This window comes from Pygocentrus nattereri, chromosome 4 (genome assembly GCF_015220715.1).
Source record: "Pygocentrus nattereri isolate fPygNat1 chromosome 4, fPygNat1.pri, whole genome shotgun sequence".
Classification (NCBI taxonomy): Eukaryota; Metazoa; Chordata; class Actinopteri; order Characiformes; family Serrasalmidae; genus Pygocentrus; species Pygocentrus nattereri.
Window position 1 is genome coordinate 40383712 of NC_051214.1, and position 18387 is coordinate 40402098.

The 18387-nt window shown below is 37.7% G+C and overlaps 2 protein-coding genes across 3 annotated transcripts; both read left to right on the top strand.

Annotated features, from left to right (window-relative positions):
- Positions 1 to 1086: 1086 nt before the first annotated feature.
- serac1 (serine active site containing 1) lies at positions 1087 to 15361 on the top strand. 2 transcript variants are annotated; one of them, XM_017692554.2, is made up of 17 exons: positions 1087 to 1221; positions 2258 to 2348; positions 2450 to 2486; positions 3338 to 3480; positions 4177 to 4266; positions 5739 to 5870; positions 7057 to 7178; positions 7619 to 7747; positions 8561 to 8674; positions 9657 to 9819; positions 11225 to 11375; positions 11512 to 11653; positions 11761 to 11861; positions 11967 to 12064; positions 12922 to 13104; positions 13216 to 13359; positions 14659 to 15361. In XM_017692554.2, the coding sequence occupies exons 2-17, from the start codon at positions 2258 to 2260 to the stop codon at positions 14793 to 14795; spliced, it is 1977 nt and encodes a 658-aa protein (XP_017548043.1). In that variant the 5' UTR covers positions 1087 to 1221; the 3' UTR covers positions 14796 to 15361. The 2 variants fall into 2 exon arrangements, with proteins under 2 accessions (XP_017548043.1, XP_017548045.1); XM_017692556.2 differs by lacking the exon at positions 2258 to 2348 and having other exon boundaries at positions 1094 to 1221.
- A 129-nt stretch (positions 15362 to 15490) lies between these two features.
- gtf2h5 (general transcription factor IIH, polypeptide 5) lies at positions 15491 to 17948 on the top strand. The gene is made up of 3 exons (XM_017692558.2): positions 15491 to 16378; positions 17088 to 17170; positions 17277 to 17948. Exons 2-3 carry the CDS (start codon positions 17136 to 17138, stop codon positions 17455 to 17457), a joined length of 216 nt encoding a protein of 71 aa, XP_017548047.1. The 5' UTR covers positions 15491 to 16378; positions 17088 to 17135; the 3' UTR covers positions 17458 to 17948.
- The last annotated feature ends 439 nt before the right edge of the window (positions 17949 to 18387 follow it).

The window sequence follows — 18387 nt, forward strand, 5'->3', positions numbered from 1 at the left end:
CTATTTTGGAGACATTATTATGCAGACTGTGCAGTGAGTGAAATAGGTGGTGAGAGGTTCATGACCACACTAATTTTATGTGGAGTCATTCATTTAAAAAGTCTCATTTTGAATAAGTTTAGCCCACATAATAAAGGACTGACTTGGGGAACACACTGTATCCTTATTTAACTGTCTAGCTGCTTTTATTTTATGATATGCTGACTTCATCCTTGCTGAGAAAAACGACTGGTTTCATGAAGGACGCCTTTAAATCCCATTAGGAAACCATCAAATGTATCTGGAACCAGCCCCAGAACACCTGTTAAACCATTAATGTCCTTCACACTGTAATATCAACCCACCAGGAAAACACAAAACACCATTGTTGACTATTGAACACCTCCAGAAATAAACAGAAACCTTTAATGATTTCTATTTTCTCAGCTGGGGCGTTTTTCTTTTTTCTCTCAATAAGACATGAATTATTAAACATGTTATTAAGACGCTACAGTTCATGAGCCGTCTTGATAAGATGAGTGTGTCTGAGTGATTCATTGAGTGTTGAGTAGTCAGTAGATAGACACCAGTAGATACACACCAGAGAAGACACAAACATCCTGACCGTTTCAGTCTGCCCTTCACATCTCTGCCTGGATTTCCCTTTTCCCCGGAAAGGATTTTTTTCTGTGGCCTGAAATGTCTTTCACCTCGCGTATGATGACCTGTACCAGCTGCAAAATTACATCATTGCAAACTTAAAATGGCCTCAAGTTAGTCAGCCAGCAATTAAATCTCAGCCTGGGGAGACACACGGTGGACTTAGCTACGAAACGTTGCAATTCTACATGCTCATTCGGGCTTTTGTAAAAATATTACGGTATAAATGTTTCCTTTAGTCTTTAATGGTTTTACGGTAATCACGTGGCTTCACTTGATTCCTGTTTACATTGTGATGGACTGCTTCATTCTTCCCACCCGTTTTCGTCGCACCTCCTTTGCCATGATTGGCAGACTCCTTGCGATTCTGAGCTACTAGCCAATCATAGCGCAAGACGCTCAGTTCTACCAGCCAATCCCAGAAAAGGAAGGCGGGACAAACAAAAGGGTGGAACAAACGCCGCTTGTTTGCCCTAAAGTGGGCAAGTGTGTTAGTGAGAAGGTTATCATGTAGAAAAGCGAGATCTCCTTGGCCATAAAACTGTGCCTAGCATAGTCACTTCACACCAACTTACAAACAAGGTAAACAGTCACATTTTAATTTGTTAGTTCCAAAATTAACTCTTAATAACTGGCAGCAACTGCTAGCAAGCCTGCTAACGCTAACACAGTCATGGTTAGCTTTGCCCGCTGTGGATTCTCGCTTCTCGCACTACACAGTAACAGTTACAGCTTCTTCTTCTTCTTTTTATTATTATTATTATTATTATTATTATTTGTATTCTTATTAATAATAATTTAGTGTGTAAATGAATGATTACATGTTTATTTGGCTACACTGTCCAATAGGTATATCATATACACCATGAGCTGGTCTGACACGTTAGCATGCTTGTCAGACTTGGGGAACATGGGGTGAATCCCAAATCTCTCCTTGCTTGACATATAGTTCACTGGTTAGGTGTAGGAGGCGTCATTTTTCACTGTAGTGCATTATCTAGGGAGTTAAGCCTAATTTGGAGTAATGCAACCACATACTATACCTCAGTTTTAACGTGACTGTACCTACACTCTTAAAAAGGTAGTTATGTAAAGTGAGTGGGTCTATTTAAAGCCATGAATTCTATACGGAACCATTCCATGCTTAAATGGTTTTTTGCATGGTGAAATAGTTCTACGGAATGACGGAGAATGGGTTGTTTATGGTTCAGTACAGCACCAAAATTGGATCTTTTTTTTATAATATCAAGCTTGTTACAATAGAACCTTTTTGCGCTATATAGAACCAGTTTCAAAAATTATAAACAGTATATTCTCCAATAGTCTGAAGAACCTTCTCATAATGCAAAGAATGCATAATGCAACCCTTTAATCATGGAAAGGGTCCTTTGAGTATTCATGGTTCCATATAGAACCATTTTCTTTAGTTAAGAGCTCTTAAAGAACCATATTTGTTAAATGTATATAAAACAACATACAACACATTCTTCACCAGAACCATCATTTTTAAGAGTTTTGACATGCTGTTTAGTATGGTAGTATGTGGTTTTGGATGCAGTGAAGTTTTGCTCACTTGCTGTTACCCACTGCATTCTCACCTTTTTGAGTCAATCTGCAGATGTCTGTGGCCGCCTTGCGCTTTATCCCTTGCCGGAGGCTGTGCACTGCTGGTCCAGGCGTGAAGAAAATAATTCCATGGAAGGATTTTCGTAGGTTTTGTAGTAATCTCCTGTGGGTTATTCTCATTGCCATTTAACTAGAAACTTGGCTTATTAACTATTGTCATTCATTTTACTCAATTTGTTTTCAGGAAAAATAGCCAAAGTAACTGGTGCTATCATAATGGGGTAAGTTTAATATCTTACTATATTTCTGTGCATTTGAAAAAAAGTATTTGAAGTAATGTGTCAGAGAACATTCCTCATTTAATTATTGTCTAGTAAAAACAGCCACATGGATGCAATTTATTCATTTTCGTGTGTCAGAAAAAAGAAAACGTTATATTTAACAGAACATTACCCAAATGCCCCACCAACTAAATGTAGTATCTGCCTTTTTTCAGTATTTAGTGTGTCCACACTTTACCTTTATTACAGCTTCCATTCTTTTCAGGAGACTTGCTTTCAGTTCTGTGACACACCTCCAAAGTTCAGTCTTAGAAGTTGGTTGCATTTTCTGCTTCTTGCCATCCAAATAATCCCAAATAAATTCAGTGATGTTGGGGTGTGGACTGGTGGTCAGTTTCCTTTACTCAGTAAGGGCTTCTAGACAGCCACACATCCTTTCAGACTCATGGTGTTGTCTTCTCACTGAGGAAGGATGGACAGAAAGTGCTGTTTATCTGATGACAGTTTTGGTGGTCTACCAGGTCATGTGTGGTTGTTAGGAGTCCCAGTTTCCCTTTTAATAAGGTTTTTAACTGTAGTTTTGGACACTACTGTTTTTTTTTCCACTTTCCTTTTTATGTTGACTTTCTCCATCCTAATTCAAGTGGGTTTTTTCCATCTCCTGTCTTCTGAATAATGGATAACTTAATTGTACTTAATGGCCATTGTGACTGGAACTTAAATGAATGAAGGGTGATCCCTGATTTTACACAGAACTGTAATATTATGTTTTGTTAAAGTAATATTTTATGTCAGTCTCTTCTTAGAACGGAGAAATGAATTGTAACACTGTAATACTTCTTTTCACACAGCGGTTGTGTTTTCATCACTTATGAGGTCATCACCCTTGACCAGGCGGTCACCATCGACACTCAGGCTATTCTTCAAGAGAAGCAGAAGTCCTATATCTACCTGACCCCAGTCACTAAGAAAGAACACGAGACACTTGGCACTGGTATGTTCCTTCTTTTAGAAAAGCTATGAAGTGCTCATCGATAACTGTGTTATACAAGAGAAGCCATTCACGATTCTAAACCTGTGCTCTGAATGACCTCTAGTGAGAAGGCAGTATATTTCACATAATTTTATAAACATTCTACTCCCATTTACCCAGCACTATACACTACAATTATATTCCCAATCACAGATAAACATAGAGAATGAGTAGCACTAAAACAAAGCAGTCTAATCCAGTGTCTAGTTAGTTTTTTATAAGTAATTTTTATAAGTAATATACAGTATTTTTCATGTACAGATCTGCAAGCCAATACTGATGCAGATATATAAAAATTTTTTAAATGTAGAAATTTGGACTGGATTCACCTGAATCAGCATTACATTATGTTGTGGTTATTTGTAGAGAGTTACAAATACAGTAAACTGAATTTGTAACTCTCTACAAATAATTGTTACATTTCTTTAATGCTGATTCAGGTGAATCCAGTCCATTGCTGAAGTAAAATGCTGATATTTTAGTGCCGTAACACGGCATCAACTAAACGTTCTGCTACTCTGAAATACAGTAAATACATCATCAACTTTTGGTTGGAAAAATGCATTTAATCTAAATATCTGTATCAGCTAATACAGGTATGATTCTGATATCATTGTTCATAATTATGCCAGATCAGTTAATTTTTTTTTTCTTCAGGTCTCACTTACAAAGCCAGGAAGGAGCTCCATAAAGCAGCAAGAAAATTTATTGAATTTTCATCTCGGGTCCTTCATCATCCCCTGGATGGTGAGTAAATATTGACCTTCAGAAGAAAGTTTTACTTAATAGTTTGTTCTTTAAGTTCTTGTAGTGAATCTACAGATCAGTGGCCCCTGTTAAGTTGTGTTAAAAAGAAGGCAGATTTCACCGTATTAATGACATGCAAGCTACTCTACATCTGATTCATGAAGCTTTCATATGATGTGCGAGTTTAGCGCAAATGTTAAATCAGCTTCAGAATAAAATGTGAAATAAACAAAACATCTTAGTTATTTAAGACTTTAGTGTTTAGTGTGATTTTCTATTTATTGTTGTTATTGTTATTGTTATTAGAGGTGATATTAATAATAGTTTTGGTTGGTTAACTGCAGTATTTTTCAGGTTAAAATCTGTTCACACTCATTTTACGATCAGATATGACTTTACACAACTTGGGTCGTTCAGTCTGTGGAAGATAAATCTGTTTGACAGATGAATCTGTTTACATATTGTGTCTGTTGGTTCTGAATAGTGAGAACTTTCTGTATTGTCTCAATTTGTTGTTCAGTTACCGTCTGGCATGCATGCATTTGTTCTTTCTATGCATTTACAACCTCTGCAAATTCTTTAAAAGCAAACCCCACAGGAAGATCATTACATCATGCATTATAGTTGAAAGACAGAGTTCACAGTTGAAAGGTGCTTGTTTGTTGAGGAAACATCTGGCCTTCATATACTCAAGCTTCCTGTACACCTATATTTTTGCCTATAGGCCACTATAACTGTACACTTAAACAAGCTACTTCTGCAGAAAGGCCTGATAAACACTTTGGTCTAACTGTTGCTGATTTGGTTTTTTATAGCTGCACATTTGAGGAAGTCAGGTTTGAATCTGTTGAGTAGCTTTGACATTGAAGAGTTCAGTTTTAGCAGTTAGCTGAATACTAGAATCCAATTCTAGATGTACTTTGTATTTCCATCTCTGTAGTTAATGTGCCTCTGAAGTTGATTTTGGTTTGACCAGCCACTGACGTACTGTGTTAGACTTCTACCATTAAGTGAACTTTGTAGCCATAATGTAGAAGTTAGTGCTTTTTTAATTAGTATGATATGTAGATGTTTGAACTTACTTAGTGTGTATGAAGGAAAGGAAAAATCACTATGATATGATTAGATTTTGATTCTTTGGGAAATTATTGTGTTATAAAATCTCAAATTTCACCACAATTTGATTACTTAATTTTAATATAATTTACAGTTGTGTTTTAAATGTACACTAGATACATAAATTTACTGGTGATATGTTTATTGAATATCATTGTAATCAATTCTAACATCCCAAAATCAATGCAGTTGAATGGCCATCTTAGGATTGTTGTATTTTTGCAATTTATAATCTGGATTTTCCAAAATTTCTGTGTAATTTTAGTCATTCATAGCAGTTTGGTGAGAAATGATCCATTGTAGAGCAACTTCCTTGGTTCTCCTTTAAGTGTCTCATGTGAATGTGTCTGTGTTAGAGCGCCTAAGCCATCTAGATGCAGATCCTCATGAGTGTTCTCTGTGGTTGCTGCTGAAAAAGACCCAGTCTACCATTTGGACGGAGAGACTGCAGGCAGTACAGGACCTGGCACAGAATCATTACTGGCAAGGTGAGAAAAAAAAACAGCATTCTTCCGTTTCTACATTATTATGTACAGTAGATTTAGTATGGTCAACTTTAAGGTACTGCCTTATTAACATGTCTACGACATGGGTTGAAAACAAATGGCTGGTCTTTGGTGTAGTGTTATTAATGCAAATATAAATATTTAAATGACATTGAGCCTTTGGGTAATAAACAATTTCTGAATCTGAGTTATTCAGAAGATAATTCAATTATCTGTACATTTCACAAAATGAGCATTGAAATACATACTTTTTACTTTTCACATGATTCTTCTCGTATTACACAGTTAAAATGTCAGTTTGTTCCACCTGTTGAGATTTGTAGAAGCATTTATGTTTAATCTCAGTGCTAAACATTCATTTGTGCTACAACACTTGCAACTTTTATAGCACCCTTGCTAAATGCTAAAAATATTTATGTGCAGACCTGTATTCAGTAAAATAAAACAATTATTGTTTTTATTTTTATTTTTATTAATGAGGTTTGGATATTAGTTTTAGATATAACTATAGTTTTAAATCTAATTCACTCACTCACTCATTGATCTTCTAAGTCGCTAATTCTCCTAGGTGCTCAAGCCTATCCAAGCACTTATTGGGTGGAAAGCAGGAAACCTGGACAAATTGCCAGTCCATCACAGTTTAACTATGATTGTCTTTTAAAATAAGCAAATAGCTAAATTCATAAATGAAAAATAAATAAAATACAATTCATTGACTGAGAGAATTATAATTTACTGAAAATGATTTGACTTGATTTCGCTAAAGTCTCGACTGTCATAAGTGATAAGTGATACTTTTTTTTGATCCCACAACCGGGGAAATTCCACCTCTGCATTTAACCCATCCATGAAGTGAAACACCACATACACACTAGTGAACACACACACTAGGGGGGCAGTGAGCACACTTGCCCGGAGCGGTGGGCAGCCCTATCCACGGCGCCCGGGGAGCAGCTGGGGGTTAGGTGTCTTGCTCAAGGACACCTCAGTCATGGACTGTCGGCCCTGGGGATCGAATCGGCAACCTTCTGGTCACAGGGCCAGATCCCTAACCTCCAGCCCACGACTGCCCGATCTGCCTGTTTATCACAGTTATGTGGCTTGAGTTTTTGGTCTATTATGTGATTTGTTTCTCTGAGGTGATTAATTGGATTGATGTCTGTCACAGATTACCAGTATCGGACAGCTGCACAGGCTATAGACCACCGCACAGCTATAGGTCTGGCCCGTACGCCTCAGGTGGACCTTCGCTTCTTTCTTCCCCCACCTGCACTGCCTGAAGTGGAAGATGTGGGTATCTAAATGGTATTGCTAGTACGCCCCTTTGTCCCTTCTCAGGGTCTCTTATTTACAGAAACCTGTCTTTTATGTATATCACTGTCAGTGATCATCATTAGGCATCTGGGTACTTCAGAGTAAAGTGGGAAGGGAGAGGGAGGGGTTTATGCTATGCACACACCCATGCTCTGGCATATTTTGCTAGAGGGCTGATATGGCAGGCATTAGAAACATTTTCTATTTGAGAACTATTGTGTAAACAATAAATAAAATCAAAGAAAATGTAAAAAACTGAGCTCAAGCAGAATAGTGCTCTGGGGAATCAGGACATTTTTAACACATAAAGTGACAATTGTTTGGTACCTGAAAATGTGCATTGTTACACTGTTGCATGTTATTGCCTTCATTTGTCTGCGGTTTGTGTTAATGCTAATGCTGGATTATGCTGTTAGGAGTTTCTCATAGAGGATGGTCTGAGGCAGCTGCTTGCCTCTCTTCCCCAGTCTGAGGTGGATCAGTGTGTGCAGTACTTCACTTCACTTGCACTAAGAGAGAGCAGTCAGTCACTAGCCTCTCAAAGGGTAAGCAACAAACACAAAATATGTACACACTGTATTATAGGGGTGGGCAATATGGAATATATATAAAAGTGTACAAATTATTTTATTGTGATTTTACAGAAAAAAACCTTATGTCACCAAAAATATGCATATACAAGAGTTTGAACAAACATCTTTCTTTGCTTGTGAAGTCAAATCTATTGGTCCATTCATTGTGAAACTTTAAAACAGTGTAAGTGCTGTTTGTTCAATAAATTGGATGATTTTGGTCTGAAAGTGATGATCTGCAGTTACTATGCAGTGGATGTTGTTGTTTTATGATACTTGTAGTTGTTCATAGAGTTTAACAATTAATCATTTTTATATTGGAACTACAATTTGAATAAGTACAGTTTTTAAACCCCAGGAGTTACAATTTTTCATACAATATTCTACACTGTCTTACTTAAGCACTTGAGCATTGAGCTCAGGGTGAAGGTCTCCACTAGCCACCAGCCTCTGTCCTCATATTGTTCCCTCCTCACACACAAACAACCTGCACCCCAGACATAAAACAAAACAAATAACATGTACATACTTTAAACCAAAAAACATTGACATTAGCTGCAAGTCCTTTTTAGGAGGGTGCACAGACATCTTGAGCCTCTGCATGTGGCTGCTCGCATAGCCACTTGTTCCAAGCTTTCATATTGCCCACAATTACACTATTCCCAAGCTTCATTGTAATGTAATGGGAATGTAAAAGTGCTCTAGAGATCGTGATCTAAAAATGGTCTCATTTATTTATTGTCCAGTAGTGTCCTAATAGTCTTTGTGGATTTGTTATGCTTGTAGGGTGGGCTGTGGTGTTTTGGAGGGAATGGGCTGCCCTATGCTCAGAGTCTTACCACCATCCCCTCTGAGAAGGTGGAGTCTTTCTGCCTGCAGGCCCTTGTGCAACACTCAAAGGTGAACTCATTAATACTTTTACAATTGCACTATACTGTGATGAGGATGCATGAATGCTTTTAGCTCAGTATCATTTCTGATACCTGAACTCAGAGCATCAGTCGATACTGATCAGTCTGATACTCATTATATTTTCTTTCTTGTTTCTTATTCTTAAATATTTGTATGCCTCAGTATGTAGAATTGCTTGGAATAATTCATCTATGTATAAATAGCATGTAGTCTCGCATAAAAAGATGTGATCTCATAACCATAATGTCTAAGACAATTAATGGAAAATTTTTGGGCTCAATGTAAGGGGGAGCATAGGCTTATTAGGGTGAAACACACTGAGTTTGAAATTTCCAAACAAATCCAATGCCTTGTGAAAGTGGAGCCTGGAGTAGGGAGTGCTGTGGTGCTCATCAACGTTGTCCAACAGACAACAAGCCTGTTGTTAGCTCATGGGTGTATCATAAGTCAGTATGGCTGAAAGTCCCCAAAAAACTCTAGAAAGTAGCTATTTTGTTTTGTTATTATTTGTATTCCGGTTGTTAAAAGAGCATGGACTAGTGGAATTTGGGGGTTGGTTTTACAGGGAACTCACCATTGTTTGTGGCAGAATTTGGCACAATCCAGCACCAAAGGTATAACAAGGTGTCCCTGGCTGTGTATTCTTGTCACAAGATCGCATCTATCCTCATAAGAATAGATAACATGAGATTGTGAATACACTCATCACATTTTAATTGTAAAAGAAATAAAAATAAGAAAGTAAAGTAAAATAAGATTAGGAAAGTAAAGAAACTGTTAGGCTACTAGCAACTGTTAGGATACTAACATGTGCTGTTATAATTTTATACCGGCCATGAAACAGGATTGAATGTAGATCTGCCATCTACTCTATATCCAATTCGTGTAATTAGATTTTTTCCTAATAGTGTTGCATACATTCTAATCTTGCATACGTTTCTTTGCTTTCTGTTATATTTTTACCACATAGGTTCTGAGTCATTGTGATCACATAGTGGCCAATGGAGGGCTGCATCTTTTGCAGAGAGTATACCAGCTGCGACGGGATTCTCAGAAGATTCAGCGCAACATTGTGCGCATCATCGGAAACCTCGCACTGAATGAGAGCTTACACACAGCCATAGTGCAGTCAGGTTCGTTTCCTCAGACAATCCACCAGGGAAGGTTCACAGATCATATAATCTGTTGGACCCTTCTTATTGCTTATTTGTGCTTTCACGTGTACTCATTTCAGTGCACCTGCTTTCAGTCTGACCGGATGTAGACTTTTGTTCATCAGGCTAAATGCTAGCTTTTCAGCCAAAGCAAACAGTTGCTTGTCTTCAAACATGTAGAAAAGAGATCACACATCTGAACTGATGAGTCTCTGTTTTGGGCCAATTTCAGCAGAAAATGCTGGATGGGATATTAAAAGGGGAAAAGGGAATGAATCGATTAAATCCAGCAACAAATCTCTTCTGAGACACTCTCTTACATTGTCTCATGATAGCTGTGTATTTCTTACACTGGGGTAGTGTTTGAGTATTTTGAACACAATGCCTACTTATATTTGAAATCCTGAGTCAACAAGGTTCAATTAAAAACGGCTCATTTTAAAGCATAGTAGTTTTAAAGAAGTAAAAACAGGGCTTGGCATTGGCTAATTTTCAGTATCAGTGTTGGTGAAGGAAAATAAAAAGAGATCTAATGCTGCTTACAAACATTTTATAGCAACCTTATTTGGTGTCCTTGACACAGCAATTCCTGGTGACCTCTGAGCCATAACCATTTTCACCTGGGCCTGATTTTTTATGGCACCATTTGACAATTGCCTGCCTATGCCCATCATGCAGAAACACTGAATGTTCTGTTACAAGTCATGTTGCATATCAGTTAAATCTCTTTTTTTTGGTTAAAACTGAAAGAAATGGCATTACTGAGCCAGAAGAAATATGCACTAAATTAGGTTGTGTGTGTGTGCTGCTGTGAGTCTGCCTGTAAAGGCCAAAAAGTAATTTTTAAAAAGTTGGCTCAGATTTTCCAGGGTTTTTTCAGATTTTATGATTTCATATATCTTAACGTATTAACATTACATGCACAGTCAGAAAGATGGCTTAATGTTTAGATCTCAAATGCAAAATAAATATTATACTGATGGAGACATGATAAAGTAGAAAATTCAGTTACATTCTCAGAAGACACAACATTAACCAAGTTTTGAGTTCTCTTTGAATACTCTTTCAATGTGCTTGCAATCACCTGATTCATGTACTCAGGGATGTGGTCCGAAGCACAGCTTTATGTTACTCCACTAGGAAGGTCTCCAAATCCCTAAAGTGCATGTAGTGTAGCTTTATGTGTCTTTTTTCTGACCAAGTAAGCTTGGCCACAGTGAGAGATAAAGCCTGGCTAGGTTTGCCCATCTCCCCAATAGACAGATGGAACTGCTGTGACTTCATTTGATTTTGTGACAGAATACATTTAATACTGCTGCTGTGTGCTGATGATGTTGCAGCATGAATGTGCATCTCCTATTGATGTATTGTGCTCTTGGTGTAGGTTGGGTGTCTGTCCTGGCTGAGATGGTGCAGTCTCCTCACATCATGCAGGCGTCCCATGCTGCCCGTGCTTTGGCCAATCTGGACAGAGATGCAGAAGTGCAGAAGTACCAGGATGGGGTCTATATTTTAAATCCACATTGCCGCACCAAGTAAACAGTCTAACTTAACATCTTTTTTACTCATTCAGCAAAAACATACACATGTTAGGCTGGGGGATAGTCAATAGGTGGGGGTTTTTGGTAAATTATTCCTGATTAGCTTTGTCTCTGCACATTTCTAACTCAGTCAGCCCATCAAAGCAGATGTTCTATTTGTCCATGGCCTTCTGGGAGCAGCTTTTAAGACGTGGCGACAGAAAGACTGTGAATTAACAGAGGATGAAGAATCTGCAGGAGTACAAGAGGACTACACAGAGTGCTGGCCTAAGGTAGAGTATACATTTTATAAAGACGGATTACAAGGCAACATTTTTGGGTAGCTTGAAATTTTCCTTCAGATTTGCTTTTATTGATTACATTTCACTTTGACCTGCAGTCGTGGTTAGCCTCAGACTGTCCCAACCTCAGAATCCTATCTGTAGAGTATGACACCCATCTCAGCGACTGGAGGGCCAAGTGCCCTGCTGAAAACCAGAGGTAAACACAAGAAAATAAAAGACTTTGATTTTACAAAACATTTTACCAAAACTCAAAAAAAAAGATTCTGGTTAGTTCTGTCTTTTAAATGTCTATGTCTTCCAGGAAGTCCTTAGCGTATCGGAGTGGAGAGCTGTTGAAAAAACTTAAGGCTGCAGGAGTAGGGGACAGGCCTGTGATCTGGGTGGCACACAGTATGGGAGGTTAGTTATCGGTGGGTCGTAAATGAACCAGCATTCATCACTGACATTATCTTTCCGGTTTTCTCAAATTTGATACTGTTGATTCATTAAAAAAGTAGGTCAAATGTAATTTTCAAATTTTACAATATATGATGAATGGTCTGTTTATTGTTAAATGATGGAGAACTAAACTTTCCTTAATATCATAAAATAGAAAGGTTTGATGCAGTATGTAACCATTTTTAAAGTTTTAAAGCTTACTCTTCACTTCCCAGCCTATACAGCCCATGTGTGGACACAAAGACCCTGTTAAACTACACTAAAAACTTGTTTTGTGGTAAAACAAAAATCAACACATTGACATAGATGTGCATATTCAGCCTATAGTAGTTCAACCCTTGCCCATTAATACTGAAGTTAGAAGGGGTGTTTCAGCCTAGACTGCTTTTTGAATGAGACACAGTATAGGGCAGCCAATCAGAACAGAGCTCATTTACATACATTATTTCTAAAGCTATGAGATAAAGAAAGGTTTGAAAATGCTCATGTAAAAATAATTGAATTAAATTAATTTTTGATACATAAACCCACACAATGCTATAGGTGTGGGGAAAAACTAAAATGCACAAACAATATAGAATATGTACTGTGACTATAATGCATTTAGGAAGAAAACTATGCCGTTCACTGTATTTCACATTACAAATACTGTATTTTATATGGAAAATACATTACAAATACACCTCTTTATTTAAAAATGACCATGATGTTTTCCCATAGTATGGCTGCCTAATAGTCAAATGGGTGAGGCTTCATCACCTGAAGCCAGAACTGATGGCTAAGTGATGTCTTACTTTACATATCTTGTAATTTACTAGGTCTGCTGGTGAAAAAGATGCTCTTAGATGCCACAAAGGATCCTGAACTAAGTCCCTTGGTCAAGAACACAAAGGGTGTCTTATTCTACAGTGTGCCACACTATGGCACTTTCATGGCAGAGTACTCAGTAAACGTGAGATATCTGCTGTTTCCCTCAATCGAAGTGAAAGAGCTCTGCCGAGGTTTGATGTTCTTTTTTTTCTCTCTAAGCATCTCAATTATCTTGTCACACGTTTTGTTCAGCTATTTTGAAGCTGGCATTTGACAGATGACTTATCTTTATAACCTCACAGATTCCCCAGCCTTGCGGGACTTGAATGAGAATTTTATCAGCATTGCCAAAGACCAGGAATTCAAGGTCCTGAGCTTTGCAGAGACACAACCCACATCTATTGGCCCGATGATAAAAATATTAGTTGTTCCTGGTCAGTCAGCAGGTAGGTCATCTTAATGGCAAACGCTTTTAACCACCTTAAATAAACGCATAATGTTTTTAGTGCAGCATTGCACCCCTGAACTGAATTCACGATTTTGTATTCTTCTTTTCATTTTCATCTGTCAGTCTCTTACCGCAATTCATGGTATTCTGATGATGACACACAATTACACCGCCACCATTTTAGTAACAAAAATAGATAACAAAGCCATATAATCGATCCAGCAAAGGCAATAACACGTTTTTTTGGGATACTCACTTAAAGATGTAATAACCAAAAGCCATAATAGCCCATATGTTTGTGTATTGCCTTGATTTTATTTGATTTGTTTCTGTAGGAATAACAAAAGGTGAAATTTAAACAGCTGAGATTTCCTGCTGTGGTACTTCTGCTACATCTCAAACCACATAGTAGCAAACTAAACAGTGTAATCTAACAGTTCCACTGGCAGATCATTGCTTTGCGGTGCTGTTCACTAGCTCTTCATTAAAGTTTAATGGTCTGTTCATATCATTTTTTTTTTAAGTAAAAAAAGTATTTTAAAAAAATATAAAACTGTTTCTCAGCTGTGCGTATGTGTAACAAGGCTGATGAGTGGCCAGGATGTAAGTGCTGCACCATTTGAGGTGGAACAGAAAAGTGAATAAGAAGCCAACTTCAGCTTCATATATATATGTGTGTATTTATTTAAGAGCTTTGGCAGCTTCAGTTTCCATTTTTAGTAGTTTCCTGTAAAATGTCACACATTAGAATTTACTGAACCTCAGAGTTATACAGAGTTATGAAGGTTATATAGATTCAGTCTGTCAATCATGCAGATCTTCTCCTCGTAGCGTTTCTGGAGAGTGTATCCAAAGTGTCTACATATCTTTTCATCTTTTTTTATGGCTAAACAAATAAACCAAGAAATGGCCTGCCTTCAAATATCTGCCCCAAAATACACAGTTTTTCAAAAGTTATTCCTTCTTTAAGAAACACCAACCTAATCTTTTAATCAGAACATCTTAATCTCAGGACTGTTGTGGCACGTTTCTAGGTGGTGACTAAGCATGTTTCCAACACATGCATGGAATGGATCCATTTTTCGTCAATCGCCCCTTTAAGAGTTTTGGGAATTTCCCCTGGTGATAAATAAAGTACAGCTGATTGTCTATAATAATGAGTTTGTTATATGTGCATTTGTTCTAGAGCATTGTCAGAGATAATTACCACCCTGAAACCCTTTTTCCACTCTAAGATTATTCTGTATCTGCATCACAGACTTTAACACAAACTTGTATTTTACTCTCCCTCCTTCAGATCTGGGTTTTGGAGACCTGATTGAAGTCAATGTCGACCATCTTAACATCTGTAAACCTGAGAAGAAGGACACTTTACTCTACAAGCGTAGCTTGCAGTTCATTCGAGATGCTCTTGGGGAGCAGACACTTTGCTGAATTTTCTATCCCTGTCCAGAGTTTCAACTAGGATCTTTTTGTCATTCATCCACTTTCACATTTGTAGAGAAATGATTCAAGATTTATGAAAGAAGACAAATGAGAAACTATACATTTGGGATACAAAATTTCTCTAAAATAATCATGGTGCTTAATTTCTCAGTGATTTCACCTTTATCCCAAACCGTTTTAACATTGTACTGGCAGTTTTAACCCCACCATTCCAGTTAGAATTTATGTTTTTGTGAGCAGATAACACATTATTAACAAATTAACAGTTAACATTTTTATTTATGTTTATTTATTATTTTTTAAAAAGTCATAGAAACATTGATTACTGTACTTAATGCCTTGTTTTACAACTCACTAGCCTTTTTGGTATCCCTACCTCAAATGTACAGCCTAGAAAAGATTGTGATTATATAAACCCAGTGTTTTTGTGTACATGAATTTTAATGGCATAATTAAGACTGTAAGTCCTTGACTTGGATTTCACTTTTACATATTTGCCAAAAAGCATTGTCAGCACATCAGCACAACAAATGAAGTCACTGTGTTTGTCATTGTCTTTGATTTGGTTGCTTGGAGTGATATACACATTTTGAGGATTGTTTAACGGACTATGATTATACTGATTGATTGGTACTAGATCATTAACTGATGGCGCTCCGTCATCCAGAGAGTGCAGTTATACCCCTCTAGCTGACACTTGTACATATAAATGAAGGTGACCATCCTGCATTTATTTAATTTCCAGTCCAAACTACCATAAGTACAAGTTCAGGAGATTACATGAAACGAGGAGCTTCCAAATCTGAGAAAATAATTGAAGTAACAGGAGTCCTATTTTCTCTAACATCCGTGCAAGACCTGGTAGACCGCCAAAACTGTACCCTTCAGATAAACAGTACTTAAAGCTTTCATCTTTGAGAGAGAGAAGAAGATCCAGCTGCTTCAGATCAGACAAAATCCACAGTTGTTTCTGTCCGTCTGTCGACTGTGAGAAGACTGACTGAATGAGTCTGAATAGATGTGTAGCTGCGACTAAGGTCTTACTGAGAAAAGGAAATAGACAAAAAGAAGAACATCTTGTAATCAAACAAAGAAGCTGCAGGTCTTCTCAGAACACCAGACCTCAATCACTGAATTTGTTTGAGATTATCTGTATCATGAGAAGCAGAAAATGCAACCAACTTCTAAGACTGAACTTTGGAGGTTGGAAAAAAATCCCTGCGGATCTAGTAGCCTGTGAAGAATATTATTATCAGTTTTTCCTCTTACAGTGGCAGTTATGACCTCACACCATGTACATTGATGTCTCGTTTAGCACATCTGTGAGCCAAACTCAAAACCTGATTGATATTTTATCCAACATATTCTCTCTCCACTCACTGTCCATCAAGCACATTAACACAGTAGAAAGCTTTTCTTTTTTTTTTTACTTTTCCATTACTTCGTCCATTCGGCGATGACTCCTGTAGAGGCCTTCCTCTTGCGTACACTCCACTACAGCAGGTGGCGCTGTCGCGTCAGAAACGTGAACGTGTTAGTGCCAGAAAGCAACAAAGGGAGCCCGGTGTTGTGTAAGTACGTTTTGCTCGTAAAGTAAAACGTTTTTAGACAAATTTACCGCCTTAAAAATGTACAGAGTTATCTGGAGGGTGCGAGTGTGTGGTGGTGTTGTTAAGTGATGAGTTATGCCGCGTAGCACCGGGTAGTTTTGTTGTTATTCTCGCTATCTTTTGGTTTACGACGATGAAGTTGGCTGCCTATTAATCTATTCCAGTCTATTCATTGTGGAGGGGTTCTGATGATGTGTTGTCATGATGCAGGACATTGTGAGGCAAAATAATCCCCAAAGAAAACTTTTTTCCCACTGTTTACTATCAGCCTTGCATATAAAACCTCTGTGTAGGGTCACTGGTGGTTTTGGATAGTAAATACAGACTACATTTGTGTTGTAGACAATGATCCCTGGTTCCTATCACCATCACCATCACTGTAAAGAAATCAGTGTCTCTAAGTTTCCCTACAGTGACCCATTTGACATCAAACCACTCTGAATGACTGTTACCATCTCAAGGACTGAATTACAGACATTTTGAAAAATTTGTTGAATTCCCCTTTAAATGGTTATTAATATGTTGCCTGGTGTCTAAGATGTTGTTTTACAATAGGTTTATGAACAAGTTATGGCCTAAAAAAACATTACATCTAACCACTCAATGAATGAACTTTGAATAATAGTGTTTAATTTCCTTTTAATAGTGTTTTCTTTATTCTCCCTGTAAGTCAGAGTATTCATTCAAAGGTTTGGAAGCTGCTCCATCATTTTAAAAGATGGTGAATGTGCTGAAAGGAGTTCTCGTGGAATGGTGAGCCCTTTCTAATTGTAAACGCTGATGTAGCTGTTATTTATGGTATTGTAAATAAATGCTGCTTGACTTTTAGCTCACAATACATTTGCATGTCATCCCATAGCGACCCTGCCATGAAGCAGTTCCTCCTGTATCTGGATGAGACGTCAGCACTGGGGAAGAAGTTTATTATTCAGGACTTGGACGACACACACGTTTTTATTTTGGCTGAAGTTGTGCAGATACTGCAGGAGAAAGTGGGGGAGCTCATGGACCAGAATTCTTTCCCCATCACCCAGAAATGAGCTCTGACATCTTGACTTTTCCCTGCTCTCTCTATCCATGGACATGACCGAGCCTGTGTGGTACTGGATTGTCAGCATATTTTCTATGATAAACGTCTGAGACAAAAAGTGCAAGAAGCTGGCAAAGATTTATTGTGTCCATCCCTTTGTTCCCAGGTTCAGGTGTTCGCAAGTCCATGCAGAACATGGCAATTTTTGGCTATAGCATATTACAAACTTGTGCTACAGATGACTGTGCGGTGCTTTTATTTTTATTTTAATTACTTTGTTCTAAAAATGACTGCAGGAAAAAAGCAGATAAAATCCTAATTTATTTCAGTTGCTGTGAGAATATAAATCACATTGAACAGCAGTTCTAAGTATGTTCTAAGTATGATCTTTGCTTTAATTTGTGCTTTTCCTTTGATTTATTACACTTAAAGAAAGGAAATAAATCTCACTTTGGGAGAAAAATGTTACAGTACTCAAGTAAAGATACTTTTTGTGCTGTATTTGGTTCTGATTATTCTTTGAATGTATGCCTATAGCTCTGGAATCAGTCTGAAAGATGCCAAATTGGCTCTGTTTCTAATCAGTCAGCAGGAGCATGCAGATGATGTAAATGATCAGGCTAGGCAGAATGATTGGCATCCTGCAGTATTCAGCTAGACTGAGGAGCGGAGGGGAAGAGGTTCCTGCAGTGCTTTACACCTAAAATGTAGGAAGAGAGATTAAAGGGCAAAAGACTAGAAAACATTCTAGTGAACAGTGTACGAACGTAGTGCCATATGGTATTATTAATGTACTACACACCTTTACTTCGGTTCAGCTGTTCCCGCTGAAGGACGGTCTGCTCTCCCGTATTAAATTGGTCATATCAAGGAAACCTAAATATTCCTCATCCTTTTTTTCCCTGTTAATAGTGTTTGATCTACAGTTTAAAAACATATA

Excerpts from the sequence above, each read along its gene's own strand:
- serac1 (XM_017692554.2), top strand. The coding sequence starts at position 2,258 with ATGTCTGTGGCCGCCTTGCGCTTTATCCCTTGCCGGAGGCTGTGCACT. Across the intron at positions 7,748-8,560 it reads AGTCACTAGCCTCTCAAAGG|GGTGGGCTGTGGTGTTTTGG; the intron begins GTAAGCAACAAA and ends TTATGCTTGTAG. Across the intron at positions 13,105-13,215 it reads AGTGAAAGAGCTCTGCCGAG|ATTCCCCAGCCTTGCGGGAC; the intron begins GTTTGATGTTCT and ends ATAACCTCACAG.
- gtf2h5 (XM_017692558.2), top strand. The coding sequence starts at position 17,136 with ATGGTGAATGTGCTGAAAGGAGTTCTCGTGGAATG. Across the intron at positions 17,171-17,276 it reads AAAGGAGTTCTCGTGGAATG|CGACCCTGCCATGAAGCAGT; the intron begins GTGAGCCCTTTC and ends GTCATCCCATAG.